Source organism: Eleutherodactylus coqui, chromosome 7 (genome assembly GCF_035609145.1).
Source record: "Eleutherodactylus coqui strain aEleCoq1 chromosome 7, aEleCoq1.hap1, whole genome shotgun sequence".
Lineage (NCBI taxonomy): Eukaryota > Metazoa > Chordata > Amphibia > Anura > Eleutherodactylidae > Eleutherodactylus > Eleutherodactylus coqui.
In genome coordinates, this window is record NC_089843.1 from 107769518 (window position 1) to 107785424 (window position 15907).

The following is a 15907-nucleotide window of genomic DNA, read 5'->3' on the forward strand; positions in this document are numbered from 1 at the left end:
TCCCCCTTGTACGTTCCTATTTAAAGGGAACCTGTCATTCGCTTTTTCACATAGTAACCACCTGCACAGCTTAAACAGCCATGTCCTGGGCATTCAGCTACTTTGTTGGGAATCATACCTGTAAAATGCATACCTGTGCCACATGCAATTAAGGGCGATCGTTCTGGTGGGCTGGCCAGACCGACTGCGATGTCCTGCACACCTCCCAGAGATGTCCCTCTGTGTCAGTGGTGTGAGGCATTCTCCACATAATCTCTGTAGTCTAAGTCTCACACAAGCGCTGTGACCTCAGGGTTGGGGCATGTATGGTTGGATTTGTCAACTGTGCCCACAACCGGGACAGATGAACTGCACATGTGCCGATCCCGGAGGTCACGGCACACTACAAGATTTAGACTGCGGTGAGGATGATGTGCAGAATGTTTCCACGTCACTGGACAGAGGAGCGCATTTGGGAAGGTATGCAAGGCATCAAAGTCAGTCCGGCCAAACCACTGAAAGGAAAAAGACCCTTACGTTTGCACGGGGCGCTGGAAAAATAAAAGCCTGCATTTTGTATGTATCTCTGTAAGATGATATCCTACAAAGTAACTTGGTGAATGCCCATGACATCATTTATGTGGTGTAGGCGATTTACCATGTAATAAAGTAAGTACAGGTTCCCTTTAAAGAGAGTCTGTCAGCTGGTACATAATGTCCATACTGCAGGCAGGATGTTATAGAGCAGGAGGAGCCGAGCAGACTGATATATAGTTTTATGGGGAAAGATTCAGTATAACTAGTAGTTTATTCATTTAAATCCCTGCACATTCTGAGCTGAACAGTCCAATGGGCGGAGCTATCAGTGCTTGATCTCTATATTTCAATCACTGATAGCTCCGCCCATTGGACTGTTCAGCTCAGAATGTGCAGAGATATAAAGGAATAAAATACAAGTTATACTGAATCTTTCCCCATAGAACTATATACAATCTGCTCGGCTCCTCCGGCTCTATAACTTCATGCCTGCAGTTTGGACAGCATGTTCGAGTTGACAGATCCCCTTTAAAGGGAAGTATAATACAACTACAGGTTTGTATACCTAAAAGTTAAAATGGGACAAACAATGTTGTGCCATTTAACTAGTAGGAATGCTGAAAGAATACACCAGCCACATAATTTAGGAGTCTAATATGTATACATGAGGTCAGCTCTTTCTGCTCCTGGCAGTTGTCAGGCTGCTTTGACCATATACAGAAGATTAATACTGACCAGAATGTAGCCAATCAATTGTGTGTCAGATCATTTGTACAACTGATCTGACCACCAACATGAGAGACTAAACTGGGAGATCAGGGACAGAGTCTGTCATAAGACTTATGCTGGACAGCATAAAGTAGTGACAGAGACCCTGACGTCGGCACTGGGTCACTTTATTTTTTCTTTCAGTCATTTTCATAAAATCAGTGCTTATCAGCTGAAGTGCAAGCACAGCACTGGAGTCCTCTCAATGAGTCTTCAAAATTCATGAGCTCCCCGACCGCTGATTGACAGCTTTCTCCCTAGGTACAGTAGTGAGCACATGAAAACGAGAACTCTCTAATCGCCTCGTGCACCAGCTGATAAAAAGTAATTTTATGAAAATTCCCTTTAAAAAAAAAATATAAATAATTCAACAGAGTGGTGAATTAATAACCAATGATACAATGCATGGGTAGTTTCAGCTAACAGCAGCCAAAGGGATCCAAGAGGACAGATCACACTCTTTTTGGAGAGTGCAGTCTACTGTCGAACATCGTGAACAATTGCTTAAGTATAATTTTAAAGAGTATCTGCACTTTTAACTAACTTAGGACAGGTTATAGAGATATGTCAAATGTCTTGACCAGTGGAGGTCCTGCTGCCAAGACCCCCACTGCTAGCTAGATGGGCATGCAGCACTCACCCAGACGCTGTGCCCCTTTGGCTGCCTTCGTTACTTGCCAGCTTCTCCAAGCAGTTGAAGAGGGGTACTTCTATACACCTCTATGAGGTCATCTTCAGCTGCCGGAACGAGCCAGCAAGTAACAAAAATGGCTGAAGGGGAGAAGCTTGGGCGAGCACTGCAGTGGCTTCGTTCTCAGCAGCCAGACTTCCACTGCTCAAAACTTTTGACATTTCTCCATGACAGGTCAAAAGTTAGTTAAAAGTTTGGTTACTATTTACTATTATTTAAAATGATGGTTGGCCAAAATCGTTCATTTTATCTTACTTATGCGTATGCCAGCTTAAAACTAGAACAAAGGAGTAGGTGTAGAATGGTTTCTAACCAGCATCCAGGTAGTAGCTTTCATTTTTCAATGGGACTGGGAAAAATGTGAGCCAAAATATGATTGCTTGTTCTGGGCTACAGCCCATCGTAACATATTATACAAATTACTCATTTGTATTTAAAATGTAAATTCATGATCTATTCCCATTGGAAGACATTCCAAAACCAAGGTACATAATCACAAAATAATAATAATTTTAAAAAATCTTATGGATGTGTGTTTGAAAACTTAAAAAAACAAACAAACACAGCAATGGGTGGTTAGCTCCATGATAACCCCCACCACCAAGACTACCTACAAGAATCTTCTGGCCAACTCCTTATTTCTAACAGATACAAGACAGTGGGAGAAGATCACATGACACTCACCAGGCGGAACTTCGTTTGTCATTCTGCTTGATGTACGTTCCTCACTTATAGATGTGAACTCAGATGTCAAATCTCTCTGGAAAGATTAAGTAACGTTTTCTTTATGAGAGAAGAGAACTTCTGAATGTTGTAAGAGCTAAGAATTACTTCTATGCATGTATACCCAATACAGCATTCTAGGGGCCTTCAAGGCGGCATTTATTGGAAATACCAGACCATTAGAATTTCCTACGACAGCAGATCCACTACAAAGAAACATTTTACATTTTGCTGTGGATTTCACTCCATAGCTGATTAAGGATACTTACTACCTGAAATGTATGCGCCGATTCACTGCAGCTCCCAGGTACAGATTTTAATATCGGAAATAAAGCTTGATCATAGAATGTCTACAACATGCCTCCGAGATCCTGGGTCATCCTTCTCGTGTTGTATGCAACCACATTTTTTTAAATATGCGTGTGTGTGTGTGTGTATCTATCTAATCCATCCATCCATCCATCCAGCCATCCAATTTAAGTCTGAGGAAGAAGCCTGGGTAGGTTGGAAAGCTCGCTATAACATCATGTATTTTTGTTAGCCATTAAAAGGTATCATATCTATAAGACCACTTGGATTCCCTTGCTGGGAACAATTACATTTGGGACCACATTCACACAGTAGATTTGCTGCAGAATCCAGTTGCCTCATCAAGACAACCACTGTCTGCATAACGGCATGTGGAAGGGGCATCCACTCTGTAATCCCCTCTATGAGCCAGAGCAGAGCGCTACTGAGTAAGAATAGCTCTTACTCCCATGCCTGGCACAACCAGTAGTGGATACTACATTTCATATATGACAAATGAAGAAAGGGAAATGTATGGCCATATGAAGCTTCCCAGTGATAACAGTGGGTCAACAGGAGTTCTAAGAGTCGGACTCGTGGTGACCAGGGAAGCTCTGTGGTACTTTACAGAAGGACTTGCCTTCATGGGGCAACCCCTTTACTACTTATAATTACAACAGAACACTAGACCTTGCTTTTGAAGCTGTTCTGTCCATTAGAAAACAAAAAGAAATCTCATGATCCACTGAACGATGCAGGAATGTAAATGTAACACTGCTTTTGCAGAATGCGGCTTAAAGGAAACCTGTCACCTGCTTAAGGCACCATAAACTAACTTATAGTGCTGTTAGAGTAGGTGACGGGGAGCCGGGTGCTGTATTTTTTTATACTCACCCGCTTCCTGGTTCCCATGGTGCCCACTACTGGATTCCGCGAACCGGACGAAAATCAGTCTTTTCCGAGTCCAGTGAGCACGCTCTCCTGTACAAGTGTAAGGGTAACCGCACACATGGTACTCTGAAAAGAGTGATTTCATCGGAAGCGTGCACTTGAGCAGCAGGCCCCAGGAAGCAGGGGAGTATAAAAAAAAAAAGAAATTAGCACATTACTCTTTGTCACCTGCCCTTGCAGCACTATAAGTTAGTTTATGGCGCTTTAGGCAGGAAACAGGTTCATCAGTTTTAAAGAAACAAAATTGTTATATAGAGGCCAGAAGGCATTTCAATACACATCCTTCTATAACAGCAGTGATAAAGGATATATTAAGCTCCTGTGTCACATGCAGATTGCTATAGCAAGCTAGTGTCCTGTGATCTCAGCGGCAGGCCCTCCCATCTACGCTTGACTGACATCTTTTTGCATGAAAACTTTGATGTTATAGGAGGCGCCAGACAAGTCAATCAAATCTAGATTGGGGGGTCTGCCACTGAAATCACAGGGTACTTGCTTGCTGAAGAAATACCCAGCAGACACTTGGAATATAATTTGCATACAGCACAGCAATAAAAGCTTATTTTTACAAAGTATTTGTTCTTATTTCCGCTGTACACAGACATGTCCCGAGAGGTTTCTCTAGTCAATACACAGTGGTTTAACTTTTTAGCCCTTTCCCATTCTTCATGAGTTACACCAATCAGACACAATATCACCATATCAAAGGCACAAAACAACAGTTGTCACTCCCATCCTTCCTACTACAGTAGGGTTCAGTTAAGTCTCTAAAACATAGCTTTTATTGAAAAACTAAATAAAAAGGAGTTTGTAACACAAAGTCCTAAACTCTAGACACAAATACACAAATAAATAAAAAACTGCACCCCTATGTCAAATGAGGGGAAAGCAGTATATACGTTGCCTAGGAACCGATATTTTCTCCCAACGGAATTAAAGTTTCTATTTTTGTTCTCCGTGGTATATATCCTAGAGCTAGTTGGATAGGCTCATTTAAGAATGGTGTTCCAGCTTGTATAGACAGCTATAGATATTCAATAGATGGGGGACTTGTATCCGCTTTTTAGAGCACGTGCGTTATTCCTCCCAAATAGAGAAAGATGCATAGACTGTCAAACAATGCCGTAGGTGAGAAAATATTCACGCTACTTTGGCTAGTTTCAGAAAAATCCGATATAAAGCTGATATCAGAATGCTGTAGCTTGCCAACGTTTTTTGCGAGTTGTAGCCACCAAAACAGAAGTTATAATGCAGTACACCAAACTGCCAGCTCAATTATTTTGTAGGTTCAAAAATCAGTGGTTCAACGCGTTTCCGCTACCTGTTACGTAGCCTCATCAGGAACCATAAGAGAGTTTTTACAAACAAATCAGCTTCCAGCTAAACGGTTAATCCCCAAATTGGGATATTATAACCTTTTAGGAGGAGGGAGGTAGATAATCCTATCACTAGGTAGATCAAGGTAAGTGAACCCAGTTTCCCCCCAGGAAAAATAGCTTCCAGCTAAACGGTTAGTCCCCAGATTGGGAAATCATAACCTTTAGAGAGAGGGAGGTAGACAATTCTATCACTAGGTAGATCAAGATAAATACACCCAGTTTCCCCCCAAAGATAGCAGGAACAAAAACAAAAAAAGGCAGCAGCACCAGTCTCTGTGGTAGCCGCCAGTCTACCACAGAGACTGGTGCTGCTGCCTTTTTTTGTTTTTGTTCCTGCTATCTTTGGGGGGAAACTGGGTGTATTTATCTTGATCTACCTCCCTCTCTCTAAAGGTTATGATTTCCCAATCTGGGGACTAACCGTTTAGCTGGAAGCTATTTTTCCTGGGGGGAAACTGGGTTCACTTACCTTGATCTACCTAGTGATAGGATTATCTACCTCCCTCCTCCTAAAAGGTTATAATATCCCAATTTGAGGATTAACCGTTTAGCTGGAAGCTGATTTGTTTGTAAAAACTCTCTTATGGTTCCTGATGAGGCTACGTAACAGGTAGCGGAAACGCGTTGAACCACTGATTTTTGAACCTACAAAATAATTGAGCTGGCAGTTTGGTGTACTGCATTATAACTTCTGTTTTGGTGGCTACAACTCGCAAAAAACGTTGGCAAGCTACAGCATTCTGATATCAGCTTTATATCGGATTTTTCTGAAACTAGCCAAAGTAGCGTGAATATTTTCTCACCTACGGCATTGTTTGACAGTCTATGCATCTTTCTCTATTTGGGAGGAATAACGCACGTGCTCTAAAAAGCGGATACAAGTCCCCCATCTATTGAATATCTATAGCTGTCTATACAAGCTGGAACACCATTCTTAAATGAGCCTATCCAACTAGCTCTAGGATATATACCACGGAGAACAAAAATAGAAACTTTAATTCCGTTGGGAGAAAATATCGGTTCCTAGGCAACGTATATACTGCTTTCCCCTCATTTGACATAGGGGTGCAGTTTTTTATTTATTTGTGTATTTGTGTCTAGAGTTTAGGACTTTGTGTTACAAACTCCTTTTTATTTAGTTTTTCAATAAAAGCTATGTTTTAGAGACTTAACTGAACCCTACTGTGACATATCCATTTTTTCATCGAGGTGTTCGTCCTGCAACTGTGAAACCCCCATCCTTCCTACTACATGGTGATACAAAGTGTATTACACGTAAGAGGAAACAAAAAGTACCATCACTTCCCTTCGGCCATGTCCGTTCCCATTCTTTGGTTGAACTTCATGGACATCTTTTTTTCAGCCATACTAATTATTATGGGAGTATATAAAACATGTCTTTATCCTTCGGTTTATGAAATGTATTGGTGTTAATGCCAGCTGTGAGTGAAGTGGCTCTTCAGCGGTGTATGGCACTGCGGCATCCATCCTGCTGATTGACTACGTCATTAGCGATAAGCTACAAACCTTTTTTGACTGCAACAAACGGTCTGTTTCCAGAAGAAGAACCCGGCTAAGAAGGTTATTCCAGTCCGTCTCATCGATGATTATTTTCCCTTTTGTACTGGTCTCCAGCGCCTGCAGTCTGTCCTCCATCCAGTCAAGCCTTGAGAGTTTCTCTTGACATTCAGCGAGCTGGGCCTTCAGGAGGTCCATCTGTGTGTCCCTTGTCACCTGCAGTGAAACAACCAGCATACCTTTACACGTGATGACTGTGGGCACCTAAAGGCTATGGAAACCTTTGTGCAAGAAAAATTAATACACACATCTTACTAAGTCCCTGCAGGAAATAATGATGGACTTATCTGGGTTTTCGCATTCAGTTTTCCTTTTAATGCATTTAGAAAGCCTCATACTTTGTATACAAGCTCACCTATATACAAGTAATGTTCTCAGCACTGGTCTTTATCATGAATGTGCACACGCTGTGGTCCTCCTTCCCTCTTCTCTTTCACAGGCTGTGTAGCATAACCACGCCCACTCAATACTACACAGCTATCTATCCAAGCTCTCTCCGAGTAGCTGCTGCTCCATTCCACCTCACTGATAAGAGTTTCACCCACAGAGAATTACAGCCATCTGTAATAGTAATTTTCTCGGCCCTCTATCCTCCTGATCTCCTCCATCATCTCTTGGCACCATCATAAAGCCCTATCTAATAGCTCAGTTGAAAGGCAGTAAATGCATGTTCATGACAGGGAAGCAGGCAAGGGAAGGAGCTTGTCAGTTTACTCTCACTGACAGTTTGCTAAGATTTCAGTCCTCACATCTGCAGCGCCTTGGAAGACAGTACAAGCATAGAAATCAGACAGACATTTTTAATGAAAAGCAATTACAAAAAGTCTTCATTTCCAAAAATTCATTGATTAAAAGAAAAAAAAAAAAAAGAGTGAAAAGGTATACATAGCCTTTCAGCGTCCGACAGTTGTTTCAACCATCATTGCTGCTGTGCATTCACATAGGAGTGATGATCACTCACTGACTGGAGCCGGAGCACACCAACTGCCCCCCTCTGTTCAGAGTATACAGGCAGTCATTCATAGATGAACGACTATTTAAATGGGGTGATAGTCGCTTGTTTTTTAGGCGAGCTAAAAACCAAGTGACTGACAAGTGAGTGATTCTCGCTCACTTGTCCTGTTGGGTCCCGTGTCTATACAGGAAGACAGTCGTCTGTAATCACAGTTTTGAGTGATTACTCAGGCAACTATCGGCCCATGTAAAAGTACTCAGACTCTGGCAGCAGCTTAATTTGTGATGAGAACAAAGGATTAGGGAAGCTAAAAATTCCTATGCCCGATAACCAAGTCAGGTTAAGCCAAGAAACCCACATACACATTAGATGATGGTCAGCAGGTTTGGCCAACGTTAATCTAATATGTCTGTGCACCTTAAAACCGAACCGTCTTTAACTTCCATTCTTCTGAACGTCTAGATTATCAGCAGGATGCTCGATGCATGCTCTAGACTACTGGAAATGCCAGACCAGAAGTCGATTTAACCCTTTCCAATCCAATTTGTATCATGGTTTTACTAGGGGGATTACTTTTTCTGCTGTTATATAACGGCGCTATCTGCTGGCTAAAGCCAGTACTGCATGAGGTGACAAGTTGGATAGGCTCCGACAGCAGAGAGTCTGGCAATATACGGTAAGAGAACCCCGACGGGCGTCTTCCAACATCAAAGCTGTACAGCCTTAAATCATAATGTCTTTAGACATCAGACAGTGGATTGGATAGGGTTAATACTGTTGTTCCAATATAAATGTATTGATAGCATCACCCGTGATATAATAAAGCTAACACACATTCATTATTGGAGTTTGCTAACTTTAGCAAGGATCGTTTTTAGTCTGATGACTGCGGGCATTACAAAGTCCTTCCATTGATCCGAATAGTCATCAGCAGTGGTAGTGGGACTACTGGTGTACAGCTGTTAAAAGGCTCACGATACAAGGTACTACCTACTTATTTTATGGGTGGCTGTAAGATCAGGCAGTTACTTTTCTAATGCTTCATCCTCCTCTTGTTTTTAAAGGAACACGCTGACTGATGAGTAGAGGGTCAGCAATCGGCGCTTCCTTTGAGGAACAGGGGGCATAGTCAGTGGTGTTGTACGTGATAAACGTGCCTGCATATGTTAACGGCAACAGATGGCGCCTATGTAGAACATCCTTGGTCAGCAAAACCCAGGCTGTGGTGTGATCTGACAATAAAGTATCAGATGCAGAGTGATAACGGGGAAGCTGCTGGGAGTTTTTATTGCCGAGAACTTACTCCCCCGTTAAGGAACACGATTCTAGTAAAAAGGATACATTTATGAAATTACATGAAGGTCCAGCTGCTTCCAGTGAAGAATCTACATACTTGCATTTATCTTACCGTATTCTCACACGGATCCTCAGCTTCACAATCCAATGTAGGAACATCATCCTCTGTCTGGACCACAATAGCTTCACTAGCCACGGGCAAAAAGGAGAGCTGAAGCTCGGGACCCGGATGACGCTCCACAAGGACCTTCTTCTGCAAAATAAATAAATAGATTAGTAAAAAGAGAACACCACTGATACCTCCCTGACAGCTCTCCTTAAGGTGGCTTTCATAGGTGTAAACAACTAAAAATTTGTAATGAGATAATGGGTTAAAAAGAGACAAAAACCTAAATTACCTTTAGATCCTGCCCGTCGGACTGCAGTGGTCACACGTCGCTCAGTGCTCATGTGATCGCTCAGCCAATCACTAGCTTCAGTGGGTATCTCTGAATAAGCAGCACATGACACCTGAGGCTGGTGATTGGCTGAGTGGTTACATGAGTGATCGTTCAAATGAGCGTCCGTGAACAATAATCATTTGGTCTAACCACGAGCCAACGACCGTACAAGAATTGTTTGCTTTTCGTTCGTTCTATGTAGGCATAAAAAACATTATTGGCCCGTTCGCTTATTGTTCAGTTTTAACAGCGCTTGTTTGGTCCCGCCTGTATAAACAGGACCGAACGATTCTCGTTTGAACAAGCCAAGGATGCATTTGCCTGTCTGAACAGACGGCACGGGTGCGAAGAGTTAGCGGTCACATCACTCACTCATTCAAACGAGAATGGGCTCGAATAAAAGGACTCTAAAAGCTTGTTTAGATTTGTGCCTGCCGGCAACGTGGCTGGGCACAGCGTCGAGATCGAGGTCTGAGTTAGGGCTCCGCTGGAGGTTCCTCTTACAAAGGCGACTTCACTGCACCCAGGACACCGGATCCTGTTGGGAGAGCTACCTGAAGGAACAGAGTTCAAGATGACAGGAAGGAGACCCTCCACGCAAGTTGGAAGAGTACTCCCAAGTCTGTGAGAGCTTATCCAAGATGGCGCGATCTCCATGCCGGAGGCTGAAGCCGCTGGCGGAGAGGAAGATATCAGCAGCTGCCTCCTGAGAGTCAGCACGAGGAGAGGGGCGAGTCTGTGAGGGGAGAAACTAACTCTCTGTGGCCACAGGCAGTGGGAGAGAACAGAAGCAGCAGGGGAGGCAGAGAAGGCTCACATACGGACAAGACGGCGCCGGAACCAGCTCTCTACACTAGGGAGAATGATTCCCCGTCATCCAGCCCAGAGAAGCAGAGCCTAGGATGATGGGGTTGCGAAATGATGAGGCGGAGGATCTGTCTGTTGGGGCTCATGACAGCCTCTAGATGAGCCTGCTTCAGGGAAACAAGGGAGAATGCTGTTCCTCCTAAACTCAAGCTCTGACTCAGAGGACTTGCTCACAGAAGATCATATCAGCCTGCTACAGAGAGTTTCATTGCAAACACCCCAAAACTGCTGTCTGTGTTTGGATTCTGGCTTGGCTTTCAATTCGCAGTCATTGTTCCAAGGGTTGTATAAAGAGTCCAACATTGATTTGCAGGAATGCTGCCTTCCAATAGGTGGCGCTGCAGAGGAATTATTCCATCGCCCTTATTTGCATTAAAGAAATGATCATGGCTTTGAAAGACTATTAGAGGCATATCTGCTACAGTTAGCACTTCTGTTCAGGAGCTGGGAAGCAGAGATCGCGTAGTGACTTCATCGACTCTAATTATTACTCTAATTACTGGAAGAGAACGTAGAGCAATTAAAAGCCAAATTGACCGCCCTGATTAATAGATTTGGACATTTCTCGGGCCTATACATAAATTGGCAAAAGGCCACGTTTATGCCACTGCAAGCAAGGGACTGGACCATGGGGGATAAGCCATGTAACCTTCAAGTCACCCCAAATTTTAAATACCTTGGAATCCCCATATCTAGAGACTTTGCTTATAGCTTCTATTTGAATACGGCCCCTCTCCTGCCTTTTCTTCAGAATAAATTTAAGATTTGGGGTTCACTGCCCGTATCGGCAGCAGGCTGCATCAGTCTCATCAAAATGAGAACTCACAAAACTCCTGTACTGCTTAGAATATGCAGATACGACAGTACCACAAAAGGTTTTTAATAAAACTAACTCTCTATTGACCTCCTTCATCTGGGGAAGGGCCAGAGCGAAACTCCGTTTGGAAACCTTACAGAGCCCAAAAGATATGACAGGCACAGCACTGCCCGACTTTAAACTATATTATCTGGCAGGCCAAATCCTATGTATTTGCCACTGGCTTTCTGATTCAGACGTCCCAAACTCGGAACATCATCTGATGCACTTCTTGTCTGAGACCTCCCTCTGGACTGTAGTGGAAAAAAAACAGACCCGCATACTAGACTGCTGCTCCCAATACATAGATTGGCCGCTAGAGTCTGGCAGATGTGTAAACAGATCACTAGGTATGAGGGCACTCCCCTGGAAACCCCCCTATGGGGTAATAGAGCAGTCCCACACTTGTTGAATCTCCCGGATGCGCAATTCTGGGTGGACCTTGGAATCACTTCCTTGGAACACTTGTATATTAATGGAGTGTTGGCCTCCTTTGAGCAGCAGCAGCTTTACCAGATCTCTAGAACCAGCTTCTACAGATACCTCCAGCTAAGACATGCACTCAACCCCCAATTCCCAGAGCCACATCAGTCCCTTTCCAACTACCCTTTGATAAGAGTTTTGCGCACGCAGCGACCTCGGGGGTTAATCTCACACATATATATGCACTCATATGACTCATGCTGCCCATAAAAATCTATGGAGAGGCGAAGAGAGGACTAGGAGGGAGACAGGAGCAGAGACTCTGACAGATGTTACTGCAGCTAATAGTCATTTACAGCTACTAAAATCACATCTACACTGTTTAGTACTGCTCTAGTGTCCTACATGATGCTGTTATTTCTGTGAGTGCTACAGAAAGGTAGAAGAATCAGCAGTTTATTTTAACCAGAGTAATCTTTGTGCAGACACTGACTAATCAAGGCCTGTACAGGATCAGTACAAGATGCAATACATTTACCAAATTACTAATCTTTTATGTAGATTAATTCTATATCAAATGGTGTACATTAACATCATGTTTACGGAGGTCACTGGGCCCGCAGAGTAGGGAGTATTAGTGATTTATATAGAGTGGCAACTGCCAAGAGAAGAGTAAATAAGGACAAAGTATGTCCTCTGCTCCTGGAAATGCTCTTGTATAAAGCAAGACCTATACAAGATGTAAAGCTGGATAAGATTGCACGTGGGAGACAAAGTTTAGTGTAATGGATCCCATGCTGGAATATCACAGTCTTGGTAGAAACGACAGACATGCTGGATAATATTACTCTTGGGAATGCGAGGACTATTATTGAGTAATGTAAAAAACAAAAAAAAAAATAAAAAGGCCTGTCTAATAATGGATAATCCCATTGCATGTTGTTAAGATTTCCCATCACTTTCGAATGCCAGGATAGTCACTGATCCAGAAACAACGCAATTTTATTCCCTGCTCACCGGCCTTGCTGAGCAGGGAACGGTAAAGTTGACTATATATGAAATGTATCTGTAGCTCGTTGGCAGATAATGCTTATGTCTGTATCATGCGCTATTGTCTTATGTGTATGGGCAGCACAGATGTCAGATTCTCAGCAGATCTCTCCACATTTACGGAATGGGTCTGCAGAGAAGTATCCAGTGCTTGGATGGCAAGCAAGAAAGGACATAGAAGTTCATCTTTTCTTGCAAGCATTCATAGTTCTATGACGATGTACTAAGACAACTGCAACTCACTACTTACTTGGTTTCCTTTCTCCGGCTTTATTGATGACTGCACACAAGTCTCTTCAGGATAAAACGCTTCACATTTATCTTTCATACAAACTATTTTCTTTGCCGGCTGCAATTTAGCCTTTAAAAAGAAAAGCGAGTAAAAAGCAATTATTTACTAATAAAAAACAACAATAAAACATAACATTTCAGCTAACAAATGTACATTTATGCATAAATAGAGGATGTACCATATGTTATTAGCCTGGTCACATGACTGCGCAAGTTTATAGTCTATCCCTGGGCTAAAGGAAAAAAAAAACATATATTTGCACCGCAACACTTTCCCAGATGCAGATGTAACTATGAAATGTTAACACTTGTCAGGACAACTCAAGGAATCTGGCAGTTGTAGCTAATTTTAGAGGAAACTAGTAGAAGAACCAATCCTCGAAATATTTAGTATATTAAAAAGCCTGTAGAACCAGTAATAACAAGTGCCAGAAGAGCAACTCTTCATATATCGTAATGATCCTTAAAGTGACTAACAAGGAACCGCTGCACTCACTCACCATCTTGCTTCAGTCAGTGATTAACCGAAGCACTCCCATGCAGGGACTCTCTTCGCCGCTGCAGCACTTAGGAGAACGCGAGGAAGACTGGGCACTCTTGGAACATGAACGTCCGGTGATTGGATAAGGAGAGTCTTTTATATTGTTACAGCACCCGTATTTGAATTTTAGAGAGGTCAAACACATCACATGAATGCCGGCCAAACTTTATGATTTTGGCAGGACCATCCAACATGTATGATGGTGTCCCAATTCTCCTCCAACAATGGATGCCATGGGAAAGACAAGTCAGACATGCTGGATTTTAGCATGCCTGATTCTTTTGTTCTCAAGCAAAATAAGCCGTTTGTCAGAAGTGTCCAGCAGGACTAAAGGCCCATTTACACCAAAGACGATCGCTCAAAATTTGTTCAAAAGATAGGGAGATTGACAGTTCAAGCGATTGTTTTGCATAAGCTGCTAATAGGCACTAATGCCCATTAGCAGATTATTACCTTTATTTAAATGTAAATGAGCCTCCAGGAGCTGTATGCAGAGAACAGCTGGTGGTCTGTTCTCTGAATACAGCACCTTTGCTTTGCAGTGGTGCTGCAAGCTGAAAACAATGTAATCAGCGCTCCCGTGGAGAACAAAGCACGCGGTCCCTGCTATCAGCTCTCTGGACGAACAATCGATTTTATGCTCACCTAAAAATCATCGTTCGGCCGCAAAGTAAACAATGTTAGCTTTTACACGTAATAATTATCGCTCAAAAGACGTCGTTTGAGCGAATTTAGAGCGATAATCATTGTGTGTAAATGGGCCTTTACTCCGCTCTGCGGTTTGTTAATGGGCTAAAGAGTATTGCAAACAATAATGTCGAGACCAACATTGGTGAAGGGTTTCACCACGACTCCGCAACAAAATTTGCATATGTTTTACATGTGGATTTTCCTGTGAACTTCCAAAGCAAAATGAGCATGCTGTGGATTTCCAAATCTCAAATACTCATATTTTTCCATGCGGAAAGTTTCAACTTGCACACTGTTTTCTAAACCCATCCACATCTATTGAACTGCGGATTCGCAGTGTGGAACTTAAAGGGGTTGTCTCGCGAAAGCAAGTGGGGTTTATACACTTCTGTATGGCCATATTAATGCACTTTGTAATATACATCGTGCATTAAATATGAGCCATACAGAAGTTATTCACTTACCTGCTCCGTTGCTAGCGTCCTCGTCTCCATGGTTCCGTCTAAATTCGCTGGCAGCTTGCTTTTTTAGACGCGCTTGCGCAGTCCGTTCTTCTCCTTTCAGCACGAGCCGCTTCAGTGTGCTCCCCGCTACAGCTCTTCTGCGCATGCGCAGACGAGCTGTCACTGCTCTGGAGCGCGCTGGAGCGGCCATTCTGTACCATCCTCTGTTAGAGGAAGGTGCAGAGCTGCCGAGCTGTCCGGAGAAGCCGTCCAGCTGTCCCGCCGTCCTGGTAAGTGATGGGCCGGGGGGGCTGCCGCTGCGATGGCGGGGCTGCCGCTGTGCCGGGGGGGGGGCTGCCGCTGCGATGGGGGGGTGGGCTGTCGCTGTGCCGGGGGGGGGGGGGGGGGGCTGTCGCTGTGCCAGGGGGGGGGGGGGGGCTGTCGCTGTGCCAGGGGGGGGGGGGGGGCTGTCGCTGTGCCAGGGGGGGGGGGGGGCTGTCGCTGTGCCAGGGGGGGGGGGGCTGTCGCTGTGCCGGGGGGGGGGCTGTCGCTGTGCCGGGGGGGGGGGGGCTGTCGCTGTGCCGGGGGGGGGGGGCTGTCGCTGTGCCGGGGGGGGGGGGGCTGTCGCTGTGCCGGGGGGGGGGGGCTGTCGCTGTGCCGGGGGGGGGGGCTGTCGCTGTGCCGGGGGGGGGGGCTGTCGCTGTGCCGGGGGGGGGGGGGGGCTGTCGCTGTGCCGGGGGGGGGGGGCTGTCGCTGTGCCGGGGGGGGGGGCTGTCGCTGTGCCGGGGGGGGGGGGGGCTGTCGCTGTGCCGGGGGGGGGGGGGGGGGGGGCTGTCGCTGTGCCGGGGGGGGGGGGGGGCTGTCGCTGTGCCGGGGGGGGGGGGGGGGCTGTCGCTGTGCCGGGGGGGGGGGGGGCTGTCGCTGTGCCCGGGGGGGGGGGGGGGGGGCTGTCGCTGTGCCCGGGGGGGGGGGGGGGGGGCTGTCGCTGTGCCGGGGGGGGGGGGGGGGCTGTCGCTGTGCCGGGGGGGGGGGGGGGGGGGGGCTGTCGCTGTGCCGGGGGGGGGGGGGGCTGTCGCTGTGCCGGGGGGGGGGGGGGGGGGGCTGTCGCTGTGCCGGGGGGGGGGGGCTGTCGCTGTGCCGGGGGGGGGGGGGCTGTCGCTG

General features: G+C 45.3%; 1 protein-coding gene across 2 annotated transcripts in view; it reads right to left on the bottom strand.

The window, feature by feature from the left end:
- CEP44 (centrosomal protein 44) overlaps window positions 1–15907 on the bottom strand; it is a 38673-nt gene that overhangs the window by 6331 nt on the left and 16435 nt on the right. For both annotated transcript variants that reach the window (XM_066573517.1, XM_066573518.1), the window contains exons 5-8: window positions 13032–13142; window positions 9258–9398; window positions 6844–7050; window positions 2660–2735 (exon numbers count right to left, since the gene is read on the bottom strand). In XM_066573517.1, coding sequence (XP_066429614.1) covers window positions 2660–2735; window positions 6844–7050; window positions 9258–9398; window positions 13032–13142 — 535 coding nt within the window. The remainder of the gene's footprint in view (window positions 1–2659; window positions 2736–6843; window positions 7051–9257; window positions 9399–13031; window positions 13143–15907) is intronic.